Source organism: Budorcas taxicolor, chromosome 4 (genome assembly GCF_023091745.1).
Source record: "Budorcas taxicolor isolate Tak-1 chromosome 4, Takin1.1, whole genome shotgun sequence".
Taxonomy (NCBI): Eukaryota; Metazoa; Chordata; class Mammalia; order Artiodactyla; family Bovidae; genus Budorcas; species Budorcas taxicolor.
This window is the reverse complement of record NC_068913.1, coordinates 51003714-51024493: the sequence shown is the minus strand read 5'-3', so window position 1 is coordinate 51024493 and position 20780 is coordinate 51003714. Positions and strand designations below refer to the sequence as shown.

General features: G+C 40.2%; 1 protein-coding gene across 1 annotated transcript in view; it reads left to right on the top strand.

Moving 5' to 3' along the window:
• LAMB4 (laminin subunit beta 4) overlaps positions 1–3119 on the top strand; it is a 117510-nt gene extending 114391 nt beyond the window's left edge. The window contains 1 exon segment of the mRNA XM_052638388.1: positions 2980–3119. Within this exon segment, the coding sequence (XP_052494348.1) occupies positions 2980–3119 (140 nt within the window).
• The last annotated feature ends 17661 nt before the right edge of the window (positions 3120–20780 follow it).

Below are 20780 nucleotides of genomic sequence, written 5' to 3'. Positions count from 1 at the left end.
GCTGGCTTTCCAGGACCGGCAGGATGGGGAATGGATCTGGTGGGGCAAATGAAGAGTATCCAGCATGCTCTTATTAAATTACTTGGTAGAAACACCAGGATCTATTAATATTTTTCTCTTCGTACAAATAGTCTTCTAATGCTAAAACCCCTCTTTAATCCCACATGGCCTGTATGTGAAAGTTTCTAGTGATTGATAGAATGCTCATCACCTACCATAGCAACTTCTTAGTCTTTGAACTGCTGTGACTACTAGAAAGTTGTTGTTGTTGTTTTTTTCTTTGGTTGTGCCTTACAACATGTTTGATCCTAACCAGGGATCAGACCCATGCTCCCTGTGTTGAGAGTATGGAGTCTTAACCACTGGACCACCAGGGAAAGTTCTTTATATTCAGACAGAATCTTCCTTCATGAAGCTTTCATGTGCTGATTTCATACTATGTCCTCGGGATGACCAAATGTGTACACTCTGCTTTTCTGCCCACAAGTACTTGAAAATAGCTATAGTACATATCCTGAATCTTCTTTCTCCATTTGAAGCATAACCAGTTAATTCAACTTTTGTTCACAAGACAGTTTCATATTTCTTCAGCAATCTAGCTTGTAATGCTACATGCTACATGCTAGTTTGACAGTAACCCCAAACCAACTGAGTATCCACATGTGATACAACCAAGTGAAGTGAAACACTTACTTCTTTCTTTTAGAAGTTCCACTAAAGAAGGTCAGTTTCTTTTCTAAAGGCCACCTCACACTGTTAACTGTAGCTCTCTCTACCTCTTTCATCCACTACACTATGAGCTCCTGGTTAGGCTTTACTATAATTCCCAAGTATTTGTTGGATAAAGAACAGATAAGTAAATGCTTGGATGGATGCATGCATGGATGAATTCATGGATGAGTGTGTGGATGGATTTATGCAATCATAGAAAAGATGAAAGGATGGATAAGAGTGAAAGGCATTACTTTGCTTTTACTGTTCAGGGACTTCAGTATCCGAGAAGAATGAATAAATGTACATGTCTTTTAAAATGTCTTCAGGCTTTTTTACTGAAAAATTCAGAAGCCCTAAAGTGATGGAAACTTGTTTAAAAAGTGAAGTTAAAATAGCAAGGATAAACCTTTGGAAATACAGTAAGTCACCATATCCAACCAAAGCTCATCATCTCTCTTCATTTCTAATGAAATCTATTTCTCTTTAGACAAAAATACCAATTTATCTGCTGATTTGAGTGAAAACCTTGAGAAATCTGGTGAAAATAAGTGATTTATGCATTCAAACCACAAAACTAAATATGCCCTTAACTGACATATAAATCCCTGTGTTTTGTATAATGGGGGTATCTAGGAGTAATCTATCAAATAGAAAGATATCATTTAATCCATTTTTAAAATTTTCTTTTTAAATTAATTTTTATCAGAGTATAGTTGATTTACAATGTTGTGTTTCTGCAGTAGAGAAAAGTGAATCAGTTATACATAAACATGTATCCACTCTTTTGCAGATTCTTCCCCCAAATTGGTCATTACAGAGTATTATTGTAGTATTGTGCTAGGTGATATTGTAGTATTGTGCTACGTGGTAGGTTCTTATTAGTTTTTCATTTAATATATGGTAGTGCATTTACATCAATCCCAATCTTCCAGTTTTCCTTCCCCCACTTTCATCCTTGGTAGCCATGTTTGTTTTCTACATCTGTGACTGTTTCTATTTTGTGATTCCACATATAAGTGATATCATGATATTTGTCTTTTTCTGACTTACTTCATTCATTATGACAATCTCTAGGTTCATCCATGTTGCTGCAAATGACATTATTTCATTCTTTTTTATGGCTAAGTAACATTCCCTTGTGGGCTTCCCTGGCGGCTCAGTGATAAAGAATCTGCCTGCCAATGCAGGAGACATAAGGGATGCAGGTCTGATCCCTGAGTTGGGAATAACTCCTGGAGGAGGGCATGGCAACCCACTCCCATATTCGTGCCTGGAGAATTCCATGGACAGAGGAGCATGGCAGGCTACAGTTCATAGAGTTGCTCAGAGTCAGACATGACTGAAGCAACTTAGCACACACACATGCCAGTGCAGGAGACATGGTTTAGATCCCTGGCTCAGAAAGATCCCCTGGAGAAGGAAATGGCACCTACTCCAATATTCTTGCCTGGAACAAAATATGGAAAGAGGAGCTTGGGTGGGCTGAAGTTCATGGGGCCGCAAAAGTTGGACAACACTTAGTGACTAAACAACAACAACAACACTCCCTTGTATGTAGGTACCGTATCTTCTTTATCCATTCGTCCACTGATAGACTTTTAGGTTACTTTCATGTCCTGGCTATTGTAAATAGTGCTGCAATGAACACTGGGATGCATGCCTTTTTTTCAAATTATGGTTTCTTCCAAATATATGCCCGAGTGGGATTGCTGAATCAAATGGTAGCTCTATATTTAATTTGAATGGAAGCACAAAAGACCCCAAATAGCCAAAGTAATCTTGAGAAAGAAAAATGGAGGCATCCCGAGTTCAGACTATACTACAAAGCTACAATAATCAAATAATCAAAACAATGTGATACTGGCACAAAAACAGAACATAGACCAATGGAACTGGGTAGTAAGACCAGATAAATCCATGCACCTATGGCCACCTAATCTATGACGAAAAGGAGGCAAGAATATACAATGGAGAAAGAAACAATCTCTTCAATAAGTGGTGCTGGGAAAACTGGACAGCTACATGTAAAAGAATGAAATTAGAACATTCTCCAACACCATACACAAAAAGAAACTCAGAATGGGTTAAAGACCAAAACATAAGACTGGATACTATAAAAATTCTTAGAAGAAAACATAGGCAGAACACTCTGTGACATAAATTGCAGCAAGATCTTTTATGATCCACCTTATAGAGTAATGGAAATAAAAGCAAAAATTAACAAATGGGACCTAATTAAACATTTCCTCCATTTTCTTCTTTAAGATTTGGAAAAGAAGATCCAAGCTTTGAATCTTAGTAAACAAGGAAAAGCTGATCAGCTGAAACAGTTGGAAGATCAAGTCATTGCCATTAGAAATGAAATTGTCGACCAAGAAAATAATTATGCTACCTGCTACAGATAGGTGGAGTTAAAGTGCAAAATCATGTGTGCCTTCATTTCTGGCTTCTGATGAGCAAACCTGAGGAGCTGAAGCTGAGAAGCACAAATGACCAGCCTTTTCTGCCTCCTCCTCTGAGCCCTCTCCTTGCCCAGCATGGCTGGGGAGTGAAGTCTGGCCAAGGAAATGCCACTTCATATGGAATAGAAATGGAGTAGTAAAGACATCATCTCTAGTTTCAGAAAACTTTGCTTTTGCCTTCCTTTCCTTTCATAGCTTAAAAATAATGACTTGCATGTTACAAGTGTCAATCTATAAATAAGTATGTATTTATACTCATTTCAATCCAATGGCCTAAGTGTTAAATAAGTTGCCAGCACTTGTGGTTGGGAGAGTGGGGAGTTCTAATCAACAGGCAAGATGTTTCAGTTAAACAAGATGAGTACATTGTAAAGATCTACTACATATTATACATATAGTCAGCAATAACATATTATACACTTAAAAAGTAATGAGTGTAAATCTCGTATTAAATGTTGACACAATAAGATAAAAATAAATAAATTTAAACAAATTAAGCCAATATCTCTAATACTAGAATGGCATAAATATGGATGGCATATACTAGATTGGCCTATATTTTATTTGGATATGCTTTGTCTGTAAAACTCTTACTCTATTCTGAATAAAATGCATACAATTCAAAATATAACTCGTTTTTACACCCACTTTCCTATGTATTCATTCTTTCAACCAAAGGATTCTGTTTTCCCCAAATGACACTAGAACAATATTCTAGTGTTGGAATATTGAGGAAGGAAGATAAATATTGAGCTACTTTTCATAAGTTGTCTGCAACCACATTTGCTGTAAAAATCTGCTTATTTTTAAAAGACTAGTGATCATGTTATTGTTTAGTATAAAAGATCAGATTGTTTCATCTCAAATCTGCTTATTTTTAAAAGACTAGTGATCATTTTATTGTGTAGTATAAAAGATAGGATTGTTTCATTTCAAAATGGATCTGTTATTTCATATTAACCTGTTTTGCATATTTGTTATAGAATAGAGCACATTGTGAAAGCTCTCCTTCAGAGTGATTATTTTAAGAGAATTTGGCTGCACATTTGTGAATAAGAAATAATATACATCAGTATGAAAGAGAAAAAGCAGCTGGAGCCATTTCCATTAAGGGCTGACTCTTAACAGATGGATTTTAAAACTCAACAAAGGGGCTTTATGATTACATATAAATATGAAATTTCTGTAGATGTAGGTTACCAAGGAAAATCACAGTTTCTCTGGTGATTCTTAAGAATGGGATGAAACTTTTCTACAGAAACAACCATCCCAGAAATCTCTTTTGAAATATATGATTATAATCCTTCATACATTTAGCGCTTGGACTTTTGGAAATTTCCACCAACAGCACACAGAATGAGCCAGAGTCGAAGAACACAGCTATCACAAAATATCTCTATCCAATATAGACAGTGGAACATGCTCCAACTTTCCCACTGGGATACTGACTTTCAACTTGGTACAAATGATAGACTGAATTTTGCAAGCATGGTGATCTGTTTGCAATAACCATGTCAATTACCTTTTCAGTGGGCAGACTGTACAAATAATAGGCAGCAGAGCAAAGAAAGGATTAAAGAGGGAAGAGTTTCTATCCTCTGACTGGGAAGGCTGTTGAGTTCTGGAGAGAGTGAAAATTCCCCAGTCATGACAAAAGCAGTGTGATCTGGGGAGCCAAGTGTGAGTGCAAAGGCAAAGATAAACCCATGATCTCTGTGGGCCTCCAGGGATTGCAGCCTGATGAGGTTAGGAATTATGTGATGGACTTTGGATAGATGGTGATTAAAAAGTGGTTATGCTTTCAAAACTTTGGTGTTGAAAATAATAAGCGTTGGTTATCTTTTTTAAAATGTACTTGGTGGAAAATCTCATTCCTCAGTAATGTCAGATAAATCATCTTCACTTCTATTACTTGCTGTTCAAGAAGTGACCAAGGCAAAGATTCAGTGAGAACAGTATCTCTTAAACATTGCAAAGTAATTTGACAATGCATAGCAAGATCTAACCTAAGACCAGTTAACCTTGTACATTAAGAAAAAACTCTTTAACACAAGGGTGGGAGGGGGAGTTTTGTGGATAATCCACTGCTGCTGCTGCTAAGTCGCTTCAGTCATGTCCGACTCTGTGTGACCCCATGGACGGCAGCCTACCAGGCTCCACCATCCCTAGGATTCTCCAGGCAAGAGTACTGGAGTGGGTTGCCATTGCCTTCTCCGCTGCAGCACTACTTATAGTAAAATGAAAGAAATCCAATAATTAACAGCAAAAAAACCCAAATGCTATGATATTTTCCAGTCTGAGTTGCCTTGATTGCAAATGCTGAAACCCAACGATAGTTTATCAAGCAGGAAGGGAATTTCACCAAAAAGATATAGCACAGAAAATGAAGAAACAGTTGGAGAAAATGTACCCAAGGACAATTATGCATCTGGACTTATATTCAAGATCACATCTCAGGTGACACTCAAGTAAGGATGCTCAGGCTGGCCATGATAGACACCACTATCCTGTTCATTTCCAACTGTCTCTGCACCCTGAGTCACTTTCTCATGACTCAGCATCCCTGGTGGAAGTGTCCAATTGGCTGAGCCTTTTCCTGTGCCCTGGCTGCCAGGGAGTGAGAAGAGAAAAATGTCTGCCCCCTTGGGCTTTGGTAGTAGAAAAGGAGTTTGGCCTCCATCTATCTTTGAACTCTTCCAGAGTAAGAAGAGTTGTGCTGCCAGGCAACAAAGAATCACATTTCCATTCTAGCTTACCTCTTTGGCTTTCTATTACCATAATACATTCTTTATCCCATCTTTCCTTCCAAAACACAAGCATTTCCACCAAACACAATGTTACATTCACTCAGCCATCTGAAAGTACATCCCATGTCTTCAGAGGAACCAACCCAAGGTCCCCCATCATGTATTCAGTGCATCCAGCTTTCAAGTTGGGTCTTCAGCTGAACTCCATTTCTTTTCCACTTCTGTTATAAGTCTGTCTTGATGTACTGAACTCATAATCAAAATAACAAATTTCACCACCAACGTATGCTAAGTACAGAATAGCAGGGGTGGGGGAATAGATTAAAAAGTTAAATATATTTGTATTTTATAATACAAAATATAAGTATCTATAAAACATCACAGACTGAGAAACACAGATTGAGGTCACAGTCTTCATTTTTATAACTACTCAAGAAGTTGTAGTTGGGGATTATTGATTTTTATGTTCTGTCTTCAGCAAACATCTCTTTGCCAGGTAGAATCACCACAAACCTTCTTTCCTGAGGATTCTGAGTCTTGGAAGGTGCTGCATGAATAGGGGAGAATGCTCTTATGTTTCTCCCTGGGACAGGGCAGGACTAGACTGTCCAGATTCTAGCCACTGTGTCCCAACAGCTCTATTTCCCTTTAAAAATCAAGATCCAATTGAAATTATTATAGAATCCACCCCCACACCCCCTCATTTTTTGCAACCTGTTTATCATTTAGCATGAGGAGCCTGAAAAACTGGAAATTGATATGCATTCCAATTCAGTAGAACAACTATTATGTCATTAAGTGAAAACACACTTCCTTAGAGACAAGAGCCTAATGTCACGGGTACAGAAAGTAAAATTTTGCCTTTGAGTCATTTAGGCATAATTGTGAGAAGCGTCACATATATTTCCACTCTTGATTTTAGATCCATGGATTCTGCCTAAGCAATGCTTCATCAGCTTTCCTGGTGAAAGGCATGGCTCAGCCTCCTGTCTAAGAAAGATAATTCGATGTAAGTATCCAAAAAAGAATTAAGAGTATGTAAAGCACCCATAGGTGATAGTCAACTGAAAATATGATTAGAAGAAGATACATTTTAATTCTTCCTATAAAATGCCTACAGGCATCAATATGTATCAATTTCCTTTGCCTCTATTATAATTTTTCTAATACTTTCCTAAATCATCCACCCAGCACTTGGAGGTCTGTTGATGTATGAGGGACCAACATAGAGAAAGCTAGGCTGAATTCTGACATCAAGAGGAGGGGTTGGGGGAAGGGCAGGAGCTGGGAGCCAAAGTTACTGGGAGTGGTGGCCAGATCAATAGAGACAGACTGGAAGATTCAACAGCAGGGGCGGGCAGATAGGATCTAAGATGCTGAATGTGGGAGGTAAGGCAAGGTGCTGAACCATGGGCTGGGTGGGTCACACAGGACACAGGTGGGCCAGTAAGTGTGATGAAACCCTGTTACCAAAGACCAGCTAGAAACATTTACAGCTCATCTATGAGTTCATTATGAAGATCACGAAAGTCATTATGGTGATCAGGAGATAACTGGTGATGAGGTATCCGATATGGTCCGTTTAGGAAAAAGTTCCATGTCTTCTCCTAAATTAGAATCTACACCTCCTAAAGCCTGGCTCGGGGGCCTGTAGGTGAGTGCAACAAGCCGAACCACCAGGGGGCAAGATGAAGTGAAGGGAAACAGACAGTACAGCCTGGCAAGAACAAAGGAGCCTGATACAGGGCACAAGCTAGAAAGTGCTGTTCATTACCCCGCTTCTTTCTTTTGGTAATAGAACTCTCCATGGTTTAACCAGACCCAGGGCTGCCTACTTAGACTATATTTCTCAACCTCCCTTGGAGTTCAATGTGACCTTTGGACTAAATTCTGTCCAACAGGATGTTGGTCTGCTGAGTGTGATTTCAAGGACACAACCGTAAAAGGAAGCTGTTTAGAAATAGATTCACAGACATAGAAAAGAAATTTATGGTTACCAAAGGGGAAAGGGAGGGGAGGATAAGATAAATTAGGAGTTTGGATCAATAGATACAAACTACTATGTACAAAATTGATAAACAACAAGGACCTACTGTATCACACAGGGAACTATATTCAGTATCTAGTAATAACCTACCAGGGAAAAGAATCTGGAAAAGAATAGATGTATACATACATGTATAACTGAATCACCCTGCTATATACCTGAAACTAACACAACATTGTAAATCAACTGTAATTCAATCTTTAAAAAAGGAAGCGCTTCGTCCATTGACAGGCAGAATAGGTTAGGTTAGTTAGTGAAGTCATTCAGTCGTATCCGACTCTTTGGGACCCCATGGACTGTAGCCTACCAGGCTCCTCCGTCCATGCGATTTTCCAGGCAAGAGTACTGGAGTGGGGTGCCATTTCTTTCTCCAGGGGATAGGCAGAATAATGACCCCCAAATGATGCCCACATCCTCATCTCTGTAACCTGTAATACATATATGGCAAAGAGAAATTAGGAGTACAGTTGGAATTGAAGTGCCAGTCTGCTAATCAGCTAATCTTGACACGGGGCAAGCAGCCTGGATTACCCAGGTGGACTCAATGAAATTATAAACACTCTTGAGCGAGACACCAGCCGGCAAAGGTCTTGGCTGACGCTTGGTGGTTTTGAAGCTGGAGGGAAGGCGCCCTAGAAGCTGGAAACCACTGGGAAGGGAGTTCTCCTCCAATGGTTGCAGAAAAGAACACAATCATGTGACACCTTGACTTTAGCCCAGGGAGACCTGTCTTGGACTTTGAACCCACAGAACTGCAAGGTAAAGCCATATTGTTTTAAGCCCTATGTTTGTGGTGATTGGTTACTGCAACCATAGGAAATGAATACAGCTTCTGTTTACTTTTTCATCTGGGCCAGAACATGGTGAGTCAGAAGTAACCATGTAGATGATGATAACACTGGTGAAACACGGTAAAAGCAGTGTGGGTTCCTGGAAGGTTGTGCTGGTCAGGGTCCCAGCAGGAGACAAGGGCATGAGCCAGACAGTTTAATAAGAAACTGCTGACAAAGATGTGGACAGGGAGGAGGAAAACCATAAAGGATAGCATCCCACGTCCAGCACCAGTCAGGGGGCTATTGCCAGCTTTGGACAGGGCTGAGGGACAGAGGGGGAAAACTATAGACTAGAATGGAGTGTGTAGAAGGGGCACTCAACATGACCTATAGGGACTTTCCCGGTGGTCCAGTGGTTAGGAATTAGCACTTTCACTGCCCTGGCCCAGGTTCAGTCCCTGGCTGTGGAACTAAGATCCTGCGAGCCTGAAGGCATGCACCACCACCACCATCACCCCCCCACCCAAAAAAAGGACCTATAATTTTTGATTAAAGGATGCAGCCAGCTGTGATGATCTGCAGAGGGTCTTGGGGCACAAACACACTGCAGTCATACTCCTCTCATCCCAAGTCTAATCTGTTGCTAGTGCTTCCCATTAGCTAAACGAAGGGACCAGGTTGATGTGTCCAGATAGCACAGCCTCCTGGGGCACAGAGAGGGCCAATGACCTTGTGGATTACATCTGCCTGTACCTGACTCGCCTGGACTACCTGCCAGCTTGAACTTGTATGCAGTAGAAAAGCAAACTCCTATTTATGGCACTGGGGTTTTGAACTCGGTTAAAGCAGCTGAACCAACATCCTTATTAGTATCTTAAGGGTCCTAAGTGAAAGTGAAAATCACTCAGTCGTGTCCGACTCTTGTGACCCCATGGACTGTATAGTCCATGAAATTCTCCAGGCCAGAATACTGGAGTGGGTAGCCTTTCCCTTCTCCAGGGGATCTTCCCAACCCACGGATCAAATCCAGGTCTCCCGCATTGCAGGCAGATTCTTTACCAGCTGAGCCACAGGGAAGCTGTAAATGTCCTAAGGGGACTTTAAATTCTGTCCAAACTGCTACAACTGCCCCCTCTCTGCCCTGTATTATGGGGACAGGGGACCAAGGGTCAAATGATAGATGCAAATCCTGATATGTCCCCTACATGACCCTAGGCGATTCATAGTCTGTTGAATCTCAAGTCCTCGTTTCTTTCATCTTTAAAAAGTCAATAAATAAACCTGGCCTACCCACCCACGCACCCCCCGCCCCCCGCCGGCCCCCAGGGTCACAGAGCCAGTTCACATGAAAGGGCTTTGAGAAGAGTGAAATGTAACTGAAATCCTCTAAGACTGCAGTCCCAAATCTTTTGGGCATCAGGGACCAGTTTTGTGGAAGACAATTTTTCCATGGACCAGGGGTGGAGGATGGTTTCGGGATGATTCAAGTACATTACATTTATTGTGCACTTTGTTTCTGTTATTATGACATCAGCTCAGATCCTGAGGCATTGGCTCCCGGAGGTTGGGGAGCCCTGCTCTAAGACAATCTCTGCCATGTTATATGTGTTACATTTCCTTTGCCCCTTCCGTCATTGCTCCTGTAGTATTGCCCCCCTTGAAACCTCAATTGTTCTCTCTCCTCCAAACCTGACATTGCCTTAAGGGAAGCTCACTTTGCCCTGAAGTTCTCTTTGTCTCTAGTCTGGTTCAAAGCCTTTTTTCTGAAGCGTTCTCTTATTTTGCAGATTGGCTGATAAATTCTACCTGTCTAGCCAGATAGTAAGTTCCATAAGAACACAGAGTATATCTTCAGTCACTTCTATGTCCCTTTTAGAACTTGGCATAATGCACAACACACTAATTTGTCCATTTACATGCTGACTCCAAAGCGTTCCAAGTCAGGCATTCTGTAGACCACTGCTGAATTAGAAATTTTTCAACTGTAATATGAAACCATCTCACCATATAGTTCAGCTCTCTAAACATGTATTGGGTTGGCCAAAACATTCGTTCAGTTTTTCCATGGTGTCTTACAGAGTATAATTCAAATCTTTGCTTCCATATTTGGAGGGGAAAATGTCACATGGGAATAGAATACATAAGACAAAAGAAATCTTTTCTGCATCTCTACCCCTCTCATTAGGTAACCCAACCCCAGAGCAGCTATTGAAAACGCTCTGCGGGCTCCTCCCCCATGCCAAGCTCACACGCTCTCTTACGTCCCCTTCTCTTGCCTCTCAAAATTAGTCTCTTCACTTTGCAGTTGGTCACGCTTCTTTCCCTCCTACCATGTACGTGTGTTTACAAGACTGTTGCCATTTTCCAAGTCACAGGGCCTGAAATGAGGGTGAGCCACTCCCGAATGAAGGTCATGGCCTCGCAGATAGGCAGCAGTGCGCTTCCCAGGCAGAGCCCACTGAGCCAGGGAGAAGGACAGCCTCCCCTTTTCACTTGTTCAGGCTTTGCCCAGAAAAATTGATTGCCTTAAGTGACTAAGCATAAAACACTAAAGGACACATTTGAAAACATAATTTTATAAATATCAAATACTTAAAGGTTTAAACATTTATATATGCTTAAGACATATGCAAAATGTATCTACTAATAAATACAACTAGAATTGGTAAGTTTCTGAGTAATCCAAGTCAAACGAGTTTAATCAAACTCTCCTGCATACAAACCCTTCCCCCTGCCCCCACTACTCCCTGACTCCCCACACCCCCCCACACACATACAAGCCCATGCATGCTGCTTTCACCCTTGCCACACTCCTCCCAAAACAGGCTCGAATAGAACTTTTTAAAAATTCACTGTGTTTCTAACTAAAAGTTCTTTCCCAGCCTTGATTCTGGTGCTTCAGAAAGTGAGCAGTTTTTAAACTTTGATCACATTTCTTGCAGGCGTTTTCCATTCTAAGCTTTAAGGTTTTTAGGAAGGAGCTGCCAGCTTACAGTTTATCAGAAAAAGGGTCCCTGTTTCTCCTTCCATGTTGCCTGCCCTCAGCCCTCTGCTGTCTTGTGAGAGACAAAGAAGGAGCACTTTATTTTTTTCCTCTCCAACATAAAGCAGCCAAAGCAGAACTTCTCTTAATACCTGCTCATCTGCCAGCACCTAGCTTTTTCTTCTCTGGGGAATAACTTGAACCTATATATAATCTTTTATAAAAAACTGAAGTATAGTTGATTTTACAGTATTTCAGGTATACAGCAAGTAAGTTACTATATATATATATATATATATATTCTTTTTCAGATTCTTTTCCATTATAGATTATTACAAGATACTGAATATAGTTCCCTGTGCTATACAGTAGGTCCTTGTTTGTCATTATCTTATTTATAATAGGAGTGTATATCTGTTAATCCCAAGCTCCAAATTTATCCCTCCTTCCTCCGCATTTCCCCTTTTGTAACCATAAGTTTTTTCCTCTGTCTGTGAGTCCATGTTTTGTAAGTTCATTCATGCCTACATATAATCTTTAACCTTACTCATCAAATCCTGTGAGGGCCATGCTAGAAGGTTTCTACCACTCTACCAACATACTTCTGAGTCAGCCTGATAACTGAACAAACTGTTACATGAAGCCACTTTCCACAATCTCTATTAAACACATTAATCAGAAAGTATAGAAATGTAAAGTGTTTTCCTCATGGCCATCGAATTTGCGATTTTTTTTTTTTTTTACAGCCAAGCTGATTTACAGTGATATCTCACTTAGTTCCATGCCCAGCCGTCATAAATGACAGCTGGTTGCATTTTATCTTATGTTTACTATGTAGCAATAGATTAAGGATAATGCATTTCAAAGCTCTCTCTATTCATCCCAACATGACACTAAGAATTAATATCTTATCTTTTGGACTGGTACTTTCTTGCAATGAAGACTTTGAAATATTTAGCCCACAAAACATTCACAGTAGTGTTAAAAAATGAACCAAACCAACAGCAGCAAAAAAAAACAAACGCTCAAACAATAAGATCTACCAGTGGAAGAGATTACCTCTTATGGGGAAAGATGTAAAATGACTGTCAGGGGACTTCCCAGGTGGTCCAGTGGTTAAGGCTCTATGCTTCCTCTGCAGGGGGCATGGGTTCAATCTCTGGTCAGGGAATTAAGATCTTACGTGCAAAAAATGAAAAAAAAAATTACTGTGATATATATTTTAAGAATTCATTTAATTATGTGGGAAAATAAAGTGAATCTAACTACTAAAAGAATTACTTGTTTGGGAGCACTAGTTCTATCTGATCTAAAATTTTCTAGAATCGTATAGTAACCAAACCATCCAGATTATTACCTCTGTCAAAGTGACTATCTAAATTAGTCTGTGTTTCTTTTCTAAATTGATTTATAAGTGAAGTCGCTCAGTCGTGTCCGACTCTTTGCGACCCCATGGACTGTAGCCTACCATGCTCTTCCGTCCGTGGGATTCTGCAGGCAAGAATACTGGAGTGGGTTGCCATTTCCTTCTCCAGGAGATCTTCCCAACCCAGGGATCGAAGCCAGGTCTCCCGCATTGCAGGCAGACGCTTTACCATCTGAGCCACCAGGGAAGCTCATTTATAATGTCGTGTTAATTATTGCTATACAGCAAAGTGATTCTGTTATATGTATATGTACATTTTTCTTTTTTATATTATTATCCATTATGATTTGTCATAGGATATTGGATATAGCTCTCTGTGCTAAACAGCAGGACCTTGTTTTTGTCCGTTCTATATATAACAGCTTACATCTGCTAACCCCAACCTCTCACTCCATCCCTCCCCAAACCCCCGCCCCTTGCAACCACCAGTCGATTCTCCGTGTCTGTGATTCTGTTTCTGTTTCATAAATAGGTTCATCTGTGTCATAGTTTAGATTCCACATATAAGTGGTGTCGTGGTATTTGTCTTTTTCTTTCTGACTTCACTTACTATGATCACCTCTAGTTGTATCCATGTTGCTGCAAATGGCATTACTTCATTCTTTCGATGACTGAGCAGTATTCCATTGTATATATATGCCACATGTTTATCCACTCATCTGTCAGTGGACATTTAGGTTGTTCCCATGTCTTGGCTATTATGAATAGTGCTGCTGTGAGTATAGGGGTGCATGTATCTTTGAGTTATAGTTTTGCCTGGATATATAAAAGGAGTGGGATTGCTGGATCATATGATAATTCTATTTTTAGTTTTCTGAGGAACTTCCATACTATTTTCCATAGTGGCTGTACCAACAGTGTAGGAGGGTACCTTTTTCTCCACATCGTCAGTATTTACTTATAGACCTCTTAATGATGGCTATTAGAACTGCTGTGAAATGGTACCTCATTGTAGTTTTGATTTGTATTTCTCTAACAAGTAAAGATGTTGAGCAACTTTTCCTGTGCTTACTGGTTTTCTGTATGTCTTCTTTAGAGAAACATCTCTCTCGGTCTGCCGGTTTTTGGATCCAAAAGCATGGGATATCTTTCCATTTCTTTTTAGATTTTTATTTGTTCATCTTTGGCTGTGCTAGGTTTTTGTTGCTACATCTGGGCTTCGTCTTGTGGCAGAGAGTGAGGGCTCCTCTTTGTTGTGTGGCTTGGGTTTCTCATTGCAGTGGCTTCTCTTGATGCAGAGTGTGGGCTCTGGGCACACAGGCTTCAGTAGTCGCAGCACATGGGTCCAGTAGTTGTGGGGCTCAAGCTTAGTTGCCCCATGGCATGTGTAGTCTTCCCAGAGCAGAGATCAAACCTGTTTCCCCTGCACTGGCAGGCAGATTCTTAGCCACTGGACCACCAGGGTCCATATCTTTGAATCATCTTTAATTCTTTCACCTCCTTGGTCAAGTTTATTCCTAAGTATTTTATTGAGAGGGGTGTGATTTTTTTTAATTTTTATTATTTTAGAATATTTATTTGGCTGCACCAGGTCTTAGTTGTGATATGAGAGATCTTCGCTGAGGCATGCAGGATCCAGTTCCCCAACCAGGGAGCAATCCCAAGGCCCTTGCATTGGAAGGTAGATTCTTAGCCACTGGCCCATCAAGGAAGTCCCAGGAGGGCAGGGTGCAATTTTTAAAACAGACTGTTTTTTATATTCCCTTTCTGATACTTTATTGTTGGTGTTAAAGATGTAACAGATTTCTATATATTAATCTTATATCCCACTACCTTGCTAAATTTATCAGTTTTAGTAGTTTTAGAGTGGTCTTTATGGTTTTCTATATATAATATATGTCATCTGCACATAATGACAGTGTTGCCTCTTTCCTTCCAATTTGGATACCTTTTATGTCTTGTCTGATTGCTGTGGCTAAGACTTTCAATGTTATGTTGAATATAAGAGATGAGAGTGGTCTCCTGGTCTTGTTCCAGATTTTAGCAGGAAGCCTGGTCTTGTTTCAGATTTTAGCAGGAAGGTTTTCAGCTTTTCTTTTTCTTCTTTTTAATATTTATTTATTTGGCTGAGTTGAGTCTTAGTTGTGGCATGCAGGATCTTCATTGCATTACATGCATGCTGAATTGCTTCAGCTGTGTCTGATTCTTTGTGACTCTGTGGACCGTATCTCATCAGGCTCCTCTGTCCCTGGGATTCTCCCAGCAAGAATACTAGAGTGGGTTTCCATGCCCGCCTCCAGGGGATCTTCCTGACCCAGGGGTCGAACCCACATCTCTTATGTCCTTTGCATTGGCAGCAAGGTCCTTTACCACGAGTGCCACCTGGGAAGCCAGGCAGGATCTCTTGTGAGGGCACATGGACTCTCTAGCTGTGGCACGCGGTCTCTGGAATTGTGGGCTCAGTAGTTGGCAGTGCATGGGTTTAGTTGCTCCGTGGCATATGGGACCTTAGTTCCCCAACCAGGGATCAGACCTGTGTCCCCTGCATTGCAAGGTGGATTCTTAACAGCTGGACCAACAGGGAAGTCCATTTTCAGCTTTCAACACTGAGTGTTATGTTGGCTGTGAAAGAAAGTGAAAGTTTAGTCGCTCAGTCATGTCCGACTCTTTGAGACCCCATGGACTGTAGCCTACCAGGCTCCTCCATCCATGGAATTTTCCAGGCAAGAGTACTGGAGTGGGTTGCCATCTCCTCCAGAGGATCTTCCCGACCCAGGGATCGAACCTAGGTCTCCCACATTGTAGGCAGACGCTTTACCGTCTGAGCCACCGGGGAAGTCTTGTTGGCGGTGAGTTTGTCATAAATAGCTTTTATTATCTTGAGATATGTTCTCTTCTATACCTACTTTGAGAAGAGCTTTTGTCATTAGTGAAGGTTGAATTTTATCCAATGCTTTTTCTGCATCTGCTGATGATCATATAGGTTTTGCCTTTTCTTTTGTTGATGTGGTATATACATTGATTTTGGCATATGTTGAACCGTCCTTGTGAACGTGGGGTGAATCTCGCTTTGTCGTTGTGTATAATCTTTTTTATGCATTGTTGGATTCAGTTTGTCAATATTTTGTTGAGAATTTTTGCATCTATTTTCATCAAAGATAATGGCCTATGATTTTCATTTTTAGTTGTATCTTTGTCTGCTTTTGATATCAGCATGATAGTGGCTTCATCAGTCTTTGGAAGTGCTTCTTCCTCTTCAGGTTTTGGAAGAGTTTGAAAAGAATTGATATAAGTTATTTGTATGTTTGGTAGAATTCACCTGTGAAGCTATCTGTTCCTGGACTTTTGTTTGTAGGCAGTTTTTTTTTTAATTACAGATTCTATTTCGCTTTTAGTGATTGGTCTGTTCAAATTATCCATTTCTTCTTGATTCAATTTTGGTGGGTATATGTTTCTAGAAACGTCTGTATTTCTTCTAGATTGTCAAATCTGTTGACATTTAATTGTTCATAGTATTCCCTTACAAATTTTTTGTATTTCTGTGGTATCAATTATATCTTTTTTTGTGTCATTTCTTATTTTATTTATTTGGGTTCTCTCTCTTTTCTTCTCAGTGAGCCTAGACAGAGATTGTCCATTTTGTTTACCCTTGCAAAGAACCCACTGTTAATTCGATTTTTTTTTGAACCAGGGCTTTTGTGTATGCAGGTGCGTATGTGTTTATTTGCGGTTGCACTGGGCCTTCGTTGCTGTGTGCCGGCTCTCTCCGGTTGTGGCAAGCAAGGGCTGCTCTCCGTTGCAGTGCGCGGGCTTCTCGTTGGTGTGGCTTCTCCTGTTGCAGAGCAAGGGCTCTCGGCACACAGGCTGCAGTAGGTGCAGCACTCGGGCTCAGTACTTGTGGTGCATGGGCTTAGTTGCTCTGAGGCATGTGGGATCTTCCCAGATCAGGGATCAAACCCGTGTCTCCTGCGCTGGCAGGCAGATTCTTTACCACTAAGTCACCGGGGCCACCTCTATAGTGTCCTTCTTTATCTTTCTTTATGGCCTTTCTTTCGTCTATTTTGTCTGATACGAATATTATGACCCTCACTTTCTTATCTTTTCCAATCCTTTTATTTTCAATCTATGTGTGTCCTTTGCGCTTAAGTGGATCTCTTGTGGGCAGCATATTGTAGGCTCTTGTTTTTCTATCCAATCTGCCACTCTGTGTCTTTTGATGGGAGCATTTAGTCCACTGACATTTAAGGTAATTACTGATAGATAGGTATTTATTGTCCATTTAAACCTCATTTTCCTATTGATTTTATATTCTTCTTTGTCCATTTCTTTTTCCTTCTGTGGTTTGATGATTTTCTTTTGTTTTATACTTATGTTCTGTGCTTTCAGGGTTTTTTCCCTCTGCTTTTTTATTTTTGTGTCTGTATTGTAAGTTTCTGATTTGTGGTTACCCTGTCTTTCAAGTATGTTAACCCCTTCCTATCTCTAATTGCCTTCAATTGGTAGTTTTATAGGCTCCAATGGTAGTTTTATAATTTTTCACATTCTGGGGGAAAAAAGTCTGCATTTTCTTACTCTGTTCCCCCCCATTTTATGATTTTGATGTCCTCTTTTACATCTTCATATTCATCCGTTTACTGTTCAATGTTTTTTCTTGATCCTCAGTTCACTGAGTCTGTTAAAGTTATCACCATTCTGTGAAAATTCTAAAAAGAGTAGAATTGGAAGTTAAATGGAGCCTGAAAAATCTAGCAAGCAAACTCGTGTTTGAGAATTCCAGGGATTCGTACCATGGGAAGAAGCTCAGATCTTGGAGAAGCTGTATAAACATTGCATATCTAAAGATAAACACTTAGGATCTTATGACCTTCAGGTTTAGGTTTGTGTTGGCCATTACTACATTATGACTCCTCTAGGGAAGGCAAAATATGAATGGGAAAAAGCATATATTCAGGATTAAGGGAATAATTGCTTTCATTTGAAAAGATGACATATATCATTTTATATGAATAAATAAATGTAAAAAGCCAATCTATATTGATATGATTGATATGTTAAGTTACAAGTTTTTCTTTTTAAAAATCCCAGTTTTGGAAACTTCTCTGACAGTGCCAGTGGTAAGACTCCACTTCCACTGCAGTGGGCCAGGTTCCATCTCTGGTGAAAAAATTAAGATCCTGTATGCTATACAGCGTGGCCAAAAAACATTAATTAAAAAATATGCCATGTTCTGTTCTTCAATCAGATAAAGAAAAATGTGTATCTAAATTTTCTCCTTATACTCATTTTCTTTAAACCTACTTTGGGAGGCATATTTACTATACAGACAATTTTAAAGATTTAAACTTTGATGTAAGCAAAGAAAAATCAGCTTATAACTGGGAACACAGTTATAACTGGGAACATACTTTGATTAGAACGGAGAAGCAAAGGAGTGGTTAAGAAAGTCATCCTGGCTGCTGTAACATTGCATTCAAACCCGGACAGACCATGAAACTTCCTATGGAACTCAAACTCAAGTTTCTATCAAGTACCTACATATTTTAAGGGATATCCACAAGGTTGATTTGTTTTCCCTCATTCTAGGCTGGTCAGAAGACAGGCCCTTTTCTTCGATATGAGCCTTGTCCGTATCTCCATCTAGGTTGGAAAGTCTTTTAACAAGAACTTATGTCTAAACATAGAGTCACTCTTTCTTCCAACCACAGGAATGCAACTACTGTAAACTATTTTAAAAACTTAATTTTTAGAATAAAGGCTATGCATATTAATAATGGAGAAAAAAGAGGAAGCTATCATCTAATATTTGAGGCTGTATACACAGATAATTCCTGAATGATAGCTCTTCTTAATCTCAAGAAATAAAGCATATGTATACTTTTTTCATAATTGGAGCCTAGTTTTTCCTTCAGGTATAAAAATATGTCCCATCTTTTTAGGCAACTGAGTATTCCATTACAGGGGTCTATCATGATTATTTAACTAATCCCCTAGTGAGGACCATTAAAGATATTTCCAGTTTTTCTTTTGTTACAAATGGTATAAACATCTTTATATGCTTAATTTGAAATATTTTTCCAGAGTCAATTTGAAATATATATATAATTTTAATACACATTTCAAATATTTATTTTTTGGCCCCACTGGATCTTAGCTGCGGCATGCAAGAGCTATTTCCCTGACCAGGGATCAAACCCAGGGCCCCCTGCAGTGAAAGTTCAGAGTCTTAGCCCTCAGACTACCAGGGAAGTCCCTAATACATGTATACTAGCACTCCAGAAAGACATAATTTTACCTTCGCAATAATCACTTATACTAGTGCCCTATGAGCTTAACGATAGATAAGACTTGGGGACATTAACTCAACCATGTATATAATCACCACCTTGCAGCTTCTTGTGAAAGTCACTCAGTTGTGTCCAGCTGTTTGTGACCCCAAGGACTATACAGTCCATGGAATTCTCCAGGCCAGAATACTGGAGTGAGTAGCCTTTCCCTTCTCCAGGGGATCTTCCAAATCCAGGGATCGAACCCAGGTCTATCCACATTGCAGGTGGATTCTTTACCAGTTGAGTCACCATGCAGCTTCTTACGTGATTGTGAAAGTGCAGTCACTTCTTGGTCACCTTATGGAGGTTTACACTCTCCACATAATGGTACAGAGCAAGTTAATATTGAGTTAATACTGTACATTGATTAATCCTTCATGTATCTAGATCACAAACCACTCACTTTTGTATATTTCCCATGGAAATGAAACATACTACATGCTCTTTTAAGTACACATGTGTATTGGATATGATTCATTTTGCTAAAGAACTACCTGTGAATGATTTGTTCCCCCTCCTCTCAAAACACCATGGACATAATGCCAGGTGTTTACTGAACAAATACATGCAGCAAACACCTGATGGGGTCTGTGCTCAGTGCTAGGAAAATTAAGATGTTCTGAGAGCACTTGGAATTCAGTCTACACAGAAACTATTCATGCACTAACCAGTTACTTCCTGAATACTCTTTATGCACCTACTGTGTGCTCTGCGTGGTTCTGGTATTGGGGATACAGTAGTGAGTGGGAGAGAGGGTTGCATGACCTCAGGTGTGGCACACCTATTCTAAAAATCTGGAAAGACCTCCTCCATCCACTCAGCATATGTCTGAGTATCATACCTAGAGAATAGAATTGAGAAGCTTCCGCAGGTGAGCTATCATCACGTAAACTTCGGGCATAAGTGAAAGCCGGCTTGGCAGAGAGGAGGGAGAGGCATTCCAGGCAAAAGGAATAGGATGAGTCATAAATTAGGGTCTGGGTTTGGGGAATGGTGTATCTATGGAGGCTTAGTGAGGGTGGGAGACTGATATGCTGAGAATGCAGAATTGAGATTGTATAGGAGCCAGATTACAAAGAGCCTGAATAGTGTGCTAAAGCATCTGGACTTTTTGTTTTTTTCAGTCTATTTGTTTGGCTGCACCAAGTCCTAGTTGCAGCATGGGGGACCTTTGATCTTCGTTGCAGCATGCAAGATCTTTCCGTTGTGACTTGTGGGATCTACTTCCCAGACCAGAGACTGAACCCAGGCTCCCTGCACTGAAGGCATGGAGTCTTAGCCACTGGCACACCAGGGAAGTCCTGGCACCCAGACTGTTTCAAAGAATTTTTTAAACTGAATTGTTTTTGATTTACAATGTGT